Genomic DNA, 7,608 nt, shown 5'->3' with positions numbered 1-7,608 from the left:
AGCTAGAGTTCCGGTTGTGACGGCTTCTCATTGGCTGCCTTGTGGCAGCTTTTCATTGGCTGAGTTATGGAGGCTTCTCATTGGCTGGGTTGTTGCCAGGCGAGAAGAAAATCCTTTCTGCCCCCTCTTGTATGGTAAGCTGCTGCAAGTGGTAGTGCGTGAGAGCCCTCCCTTTGTTGCTTCCCAACTCCATATGGAATTAGGCTTTCTTTATTCATCATCGCATCTCCTGGATACGGGCCGATGGGAGTCAGCGCGGGTAGAGGGGCCCAGGCCCTGGGTTTGGCCTTGCCCGGTGGCCTTGCTCCCTGAGGAACGACCACGTTCCTTTCCCTGATCTCATGCCCAGTCTGGTGGACCCTGCCCTTCACTTCGTGCCCCTGCCCCTTCCCTGGGGAGGCCCGAGCCTGGGAGCAGGACAGGCGCAGGCGTGTGTGGCTGAGGGCCGGTATCGTCTGGGGGCGTGGGCCCGGGTCACGGAGGCCCTGGGGCCACGCGTGGAGCCAGCCTCCTGCCCCTGGGCGCAGCTCTGCACACAGACCTGCCCCGTTCTCTCTGCACAGTGGAGGGCCGCGCCTTCTCGAGGGCTCGAGGGGCAGGGGGCGTCTGACTCTGCGCGGGGCCACGAGTGGGCCCCAGCCCGCACAGGCCACGCTGACCAGGGCAGCGCCGCCCTTCCGTCACTTGGCCCAGGGGCGCTAGCATTTCCGGGGGGCAGGAGACCTGCTGTAGGTGGCTGTGGGACTGTTCCGCAGCCTCTGGGGGAGCGCTGTCTAGGCCTCCCTCTCTTTCTCGGCCTCCACCCCCGCATGCAGTCGGCCAGAGGGTCCCACTGATTGATCTCCAGTGTTTCATTTTTTTGTGGTAGAATACGTAAGATTTACGATCAACCATTTCTAAATATGCATTCCAGGGACATTGAGGACATTTTCCTTGAGCAGCCATCACCACCATCCACGTCCAGGTAATCTTCCCAAACCGACGCTCCGTCCCCATTAAACACCAACTCCCGAGTCCCCCTCTTCCCCCAGCCCCTGGCAACCGCCCTTCTACTTTGTCTCTGTAAGTTTGATTTGTGAAACAAGAAAGAAAACTAACGTCCATAAATGTTTTGTTGACGAGATTTAAAAGATGCTGGTGATAATTGAGTACGGTCCCAGCTGTGGGACCTTCCCCTTCCTCCGGGGGAGCTCTGGGCCTCACATCAGAAGGTGCTCACTCCTTAACCCCAAACGCAGCAGCAAAGGTGACAGAGCCCTCGGAGCTGAGCTGAAGACTGTGCCTGACACAGGGCGCCCAGAGACGGAGGACGGGGTGCTGTCATCAGGCCAGAGCCTATGGTTGTTGACTCACTTTCTCCTTGTCTTGCCTATGGCTGTGCTTCTGGAACTTTCAGAGTGCTTAGAAATCACCTGGCGACCTTGTTGAAAGGCAGGTTCTGTGTGTTGCACAAGTTCCAGGTGATGCAGATGTCCTGGCCCAGGGGCCACACTTGGAGAAGCAAGGCCCCCTTTCCACCTGAGGACCTTTGATATCCAGGCCGGCAGAAGCTGAGGTTGAAAAAGTCCAGGACCAACCCCCCCCCCACCCCCCCACATACACTCACTCAATATATTAACAAATAAAGAGATGCCAAAGCAGTTACAAAAATATTGACATATTTTAAATGTTCACCGTTGAACAAATTAATGACTTTATCCTGCCTGCACAGATACAATGCGATATGATTGTGCCCGTCACAGTGGGGGGGGGGGGGTTGGGAAATGCAAGTGGAACAAGCCAGGAGGGGCACTTAGCGAAGGAGGGAGCTCAGGGTGCCATCCTGTCACTCTCCGGGGGCTGAGTGGGATTCGGTCCCGGATGTGTGGGACTCCTTTGAAGGCATCTCAGAAGCTGAGACTCTCTGCTCCAAGGCTTCCCAGCCCCCGAGGTGGGCTTGTTTCTTGAAGCCCCCGTGTTTACCAACGGGATGCCTGAATTATAAAAATTCTCACTTTGGGGAAAGGAATTCTAATGATACTTCTCTGAGTAAGAAGCCAGTTTAGCGGACTTAGAATATTATCAGACCACCTTTCTCCACCCACCTACCCAACAGACATACGCAGTCATTCTCATTAATCCTTGGTCCACCCCTGAGTGCTGTGGTTGCTGCAAAGGCCTGCATCCACCGAGGTCACGCACACCATGGGCACTGTCCCCTCATGATTGTCCCCCCTGGCTGGGACAATTACAGCTACCTCAAGTGTCCCCATTTGGAAGCATTCAGCATCGCCTGCCTGTCCAATTTCCCAGGCAGGCTGTGCAGATGCTTTAGTAAACAGGTTGGCATGACACCAAACCCTTTCAGCCTTTAAAGCCGCTTTCTCCCAAGCCAGAGCTCGGTGGCGGCTCACCTGGCTGTGTGATTGGCCTGTGGACCGCCGCTTCCTGCCGTCCCTGAGGCTGCTAAACAAATCAGCGCTTCCTGGTGGACTGAGAAAGTGGGCTCTGTTTAAGGATAAGAGCATCATTTAGACATAATCAAGGATGCGGAAGAGACTTCGTCTGGGACAAAGACAGAGCGTTTCTAAACCAGCCACTGCTCTCCGAATGTGGGAGACTCTCTTCCCACAAGGCTGGGATTGTTCAGCTCTCAAAGAAATCAATTAGCTTGGGAATGGGTGATAAAGGGCTTTGTGATCAGAGGGTTATGCTTGCAATGCACCACCAAGAAATCAATGTTACCTCTTTCTCCATGAAGAGCCAGACGCTGGCATAAACTCTTAGGGGCATGAAATAAACACAGACGTTAAATGATGGAAAAAGAAAACTGACAAAAAAAAAAAAAACCCACAAAGGCATGTGAACACATTTTTAATCTGCAGAAAGCTAATTGGTGGATGTAGCTTGATCTCCAACGGGTACACGATAAATAGCGATTACAATTTTCATTAAAGAACATGTTCCCATAGAAAAGAAGCATATCAGTAAATAATTAGTAAGGAGAAAGAGCAGTAGTGGGTGAAGAATCCCAGACGTAGCTCGTCCAGTGTATCGATGAGTATTTTTCATTGCAAAGAGCAAAAAAAATCAACTCACAATGGCTTAAAGAGTAAGGACATTTCTTTCCTTTTTTTTTTTTTTTTTTAAAGTTTATTTATTTTTGAGAGACAGAGAGAGAGCTGGGTAGGGGCAGAGAGAGAAGGGGACAGAGGATCTGACATGAGCTCCGTGCTGTCAGCACAGAGCCGGATGCGGGGCTTCAACTCACGAACCATGAGATCACGACCTGGGCCAAAGGCAGATGCTTACCCGACTGAGCCACCCAGGCGCCCCAAGGATATTTATTTTCTACGTAACTGGAAAGTCCAGAGGGGAACAGGCTGCCAGGCTGGTAGGTCCACATCCAGCCCCAACTTCTGGCGGTCTCCCCTCTGCCACCCTGAGCATCGGCTTCGTCCCAATCGCTGCTCCCCTTCCTGCCTCCCTCCGGGACTCAATGGGGGCGTCGTGGGCTCACTGATCCACTGTGGAGGTAAAGACGAAAGCTGTAGGGGAAGAGAGGCCGAAATTGAATCCCGGCTCTGCCTGAGAGCTGTGCGTCTTGGGCAAGATGCAAACCTCTGAAACACCAGCCTCGTCGTGTGGCGAACGGGAGTAATAATAATAATGTCTGTGCCCTGAGATTGTGGGGAGGATTAAGACAGATGGTGAGGTGGGGGCTGACATATAGAAAGCACTTAGGAAGTTGAAGGACTCACCCCTTGTCTTCACGGAACGTATTACGTGCTTACAGAGTGCTAGGTGCCGAGCTCACTTACGGAGACCCGAGTTAGTGAGGATACAGGCAAGTGAGCTGGTGGTTGGGACACAGGGGGACATGTTTCCTACCCTTGATACTGTTACTCCCGTGACAGGAGCGGGACTGGGGACGTGGTGGCCTGGCACCCGGTAAGCGACAGAAAGGTAGGCAGGAAAAATGGGAAGGATGGTGACACTGGCCTCCGGGTCACTTCAAGGTCCTTATGTCAAGCACAGAGTTGGTCGCATGTTTCATTTCCACTTCCGCTCAAACGCCCTGGTATCACGGGATTGGAAGGAAGGAAGGAAGGAAGAAGGTCGTGGATGCAGAGGGAGCAAAATGCTCTTTTTTGTAACCCAAGAAACCCAACGTGTTCTAAGGTCGGCAGATCAAAGGGCCCCTGTGTGGTCCAGAGCTCTGTGAGGGGGCAGGAGTCAGGGAAATCTCGTTCCTACTTCTTTCTTTCCGGGCCACGGTAGGGCAAGTACTTGACTGTGCTTGAAAACGTTCAATGCTTTTAGCAGATATCAAAAATTGAAATGGCTAAGCAGCTCCGCCCAGGAAAAGAAACAGCAGTCCAGACCCACTTAAAATAACCGTTAAAGTTAAGACCTTTGACTTCGTTGAAGTTTCAGTGCCACGCCACTGTCTCCTCCTGCCATCCCCCCTCCCGTTCTGCTCTCGGCTGGGAGTTGAGGAAAAGCCGACTGGAAACTGTAGCCCTAAACATCGTCTTCCCGGATGAAGCAGTTTAACCTACGCTTAACCATCAAGGGACCGCTCTGCAGGCCGCCGGGCCAGTGGGGAGGTACGTAAGGCCGGTTCCTGCTCCTATGAAGCTCACAGAGGGTGGGCGGGTAATGTCAGTAGAAAGGGGGTGTCGTGAGCTCACGTGAGTCCCATCCCAGACCCCCTAGAAGACTCCGCTCACCCCCACTGATGGCTCCTGGAACTCTGGAAAGGTGCCAGCCCCGAGCCTGCCTGTTTGGATCTGGTCCCCCCGCTGACCCTGAGCCACAGGGAAGCAGACTGATCTGTGCCCCAGTGCTGCCCCAAGAGCCCAGCTTAGGTCGGAAATCAGTCTGGGTCTCTGTCTTCCACACTTCTTCTCCAGAACATGTGCCATTTCCTCGGGCAAGGAGTGAACGGTCCGTTTTCAGAAACCACACATCATCATTCAGTAGAAAACGCAGTGAAAGAAATCGAGCTGTAAAGGAAGACCGAGACTGCCGGGCATTTTTGAAGTTGGCTTGGTAATTACTGGATGAGAGAGAATACTGTAAACACTTTGGTTCCGAGGGTACTTGCCTGTAAGAATGGAAAACCAGGGGCGCCTGGGTGGCTCAGTCGGTTAAGTGTCCGACTTCAGCTCAGGTCACCATCTCACGGCCCGTGAGTTCGAGCCCCGCGTCGGGCTCTGGGCTGATGGCTCGGAGCCTGGAGCCTGCTTCCGATTCTGTGTCTCCCTCTCTCTCTGCCCCTCCCCCGTTCATGCTCTGTCTCTCTCTGTCTCAAAAATAAAATAAACGTTAAAAAAAACTTTTTTAAACAAAAAAAGAATGGAAAAACAAAAGCCTGAAGGAAATGCCATTTGTTGAATTAATAATGTTTTAAAAAAAAATCTCTCTTTGGGGCGCCTGGGTGGCTCAGTCGGTTAAGCGTCCGACTTCGGCTCAGGTCATGATCTCATGGTTTGTGGGTTCGAGCCCCGCTTCGGGCTCTGGGCTGACAGCTCGGAGCCTGGAGCCTGCTTCGGATTCTGTGTCTCCGTCTCTCTCTGCCCTTCCCCTGCTCTTACTCTCTCTGTCTCTCTCAAAAATAATCAATAAACATTAAAAAAAAATGGAAAAAGAAAAGCCTGAAGGAAATGCCATTTGTTGCATCAATGATGTTTTTTTAAAAAAAAAGTCTCTCTTTGGGGTGCCTGGGTGGTTCAGTCGGTTAAGCATCTGACTTTGGCTCAGGTCATGATCTCAAGGTTTGTGGGTTCCAGCCCCGCTTCGGGCTCTGCGCTGACAACTCTCTCTGCCTCTCCTGCTCGCACTCTTGACTCTCTCTCTCATTCAAAAATAAATACACATTAAAAAAAAATTTTTTTTTTAAATCTCTCTTTAAGGATGCTCGACTTAGCACATGTGAAATGTAAAAGTGCGGGTGAGGAACTGGGTCAAGCTCTGGTTAGTATCAACGGGCTGGCTGGCAGAGAAAGCATTGTTCTGGAATGGGAAGCAAGGGTGTTCTTTAGGGATAGGAATGTGCTGGGAGAAATTCCTTCTAAGCCCGGGTGTGAAGAAGTTGCTGGAGCAAGCAGCCTTGACCTCCTCAGTGCATCAGCCTCAGAGGCAGGGAGCGCTCTGATTTCCCCCAGAACAGCAAAGTCATCTGTGTCAAAAAGGGAAGAGGAAAGAAAGAAAGGGAAAATCACTCATTTAAAGAGGGCAGTGGAGATTTTCACTGTGCGCGAAGGATATTTTCAGCACATCTGGGCAGGATTCGAAACCTACCAACGGCTTAATGTAAGATTCTCATGCCTCCTAGGGATGTTTTATTGTGTTACTTCCAAGTTTTTTTGTTTTGTTTTGTTTTGTTTAATCACTTTGTTTCCAATTTGTATCCTTGGGGACAGAACAAAAATGCTTTTCTGAATCACAGGAAATGCTTCAAGCTGGGTACAATTTGGTATTAACTGAGGATATTCAGGAGGCACGAAGGAACTTAACACTTTTTCATGGATTCTAAAACAGGATCCAAAGTAGCAAATGTTATTTTTCCCCCCTAACTTAATAAAGTGACAGAACAAGTTAAGTTATTAAAGATGTGACACCCCACCAGGATTCCACAGTAGTGAGGTAAACTGAATTACTCTTTCTAAATGATACAGCAGGGGAAATGAAAGCATTATTGTTACTATGCTAAGAACAAATGAAGAAAATACGATTAGTTTTGTTCACTCCTTAACACTTTTATTTATTTATTTATTTATTTATTTATTTAAAAAATTTTTTTTTCAACGTTTCTTTATTTTTGGGACAGAGAGAGACAGAGCATGAACGGGGGAGGGGCAGAGAGAGAGGGAGACACAGAATCAGAAACAGGCTCCAGGCTCTGAGCCATCAGCCCAGAGCCCAACGCGGGGCTCGAACTCACGGAGCGCGAGATCGTGACCTGGCTGAAGTCGGACGCTTAACCGACTGCGCCACCCAGGCGCCCCAACACTTTTTTTTAAAAGTCATTTTGACCGAAGGAATTCTTTAATCCTAGATTTCTTCACAGATACAACCATTTGCCATCTAAATTGCCTCACAAGTGTGTGTGGCTTAGGGGATACCTGCAATCTCGGGGGGGGGGGGGGTCAGGATAGTGATGTTAAAGATAACATTTACCTCTGAAAAATTCTGGTATTCCGAAATCTCAGATAAAAAAAAACCTGAAAACGTGAAAAGAAAAATGAACGCACTCACCTAGCCCAAACCTGTGTTCATGAATATTGTAGTACTTTAATTAGTCATGTGGGTTCTGGTGGAATATTCAGAAAATGGGTGAACACGGTCTTCTAATATTTGGTTCTCTGAATTAATTTCTACCCCCCACCAAGGGAAAATGCTTGGAAATACAGTCTAGAGTGCTTATGATATTAGTACTTAGGAAGAAAATGATGGTGAAAATTATTGTTTATGCCCAAGTATAAAATGAGATGGTTTTTCAATATTATCACTCAAAAGAGAAGGAATCATCTGATAAGCAACATCTTATAAAGATTTTCCAAGGAGGACCTGGATCCAAAACAGGGTTGTATCATCAACAGATGAATGGATAAAGATGTGGTG

The 7,608-nt window shown here is 49.6% G+C and overlaps 1 protein-coding gene across 2 annotated transcripts in view; it reads right to left on the bottom strand.

Annotated features, from left to right (window-relative positions):
* Positions 1 to 5,841: 5,841 nt before the first annotated feature.
* The window catches only part of CDK8 (cyclin dependent kinase 8), a 126,161-nt gene continuing 124,394 nt past the window's right edge, over positions 5,842 to 7,608 (bottom strand). Inside the window, exon 14 of one of the 2 annotated variants that reach the window (XR_006589566.1) lies at positions 5,842 to 6,163. Coding sequence is in view for 1 of the 2 variants with exons in the window: in XM_045044624.1 (XP_044900559.1) it covers positions 6,104 to 6,163 (60 nt within the window). In the remaining variant the exon portion in view is untranslated. The remainder of the gene's footprint in view (positions 6,164 to 7,608) is intronic. The other variant, XM_045044624.1, reaches the window with a different exon arrangement.

The sequence above is a fragment of the Felis catus genome, chromosome A1 (assembly GCF_018350175.1).
Source record: "Felis catus isolate Fca126 chromosome A1, F.catus_Fca126_mat1.0, whole genome shotgun sequence".
Taxonomy (NCBI): domain Eukaryota; kingdom Metazoa; phylum Chordata; class Mammalia; order Carnivora; family Felidae; genus Felis; species Felis catus.
This window is presented reverse-complemented; position numbering and strand designations above follow the sequence as displayed.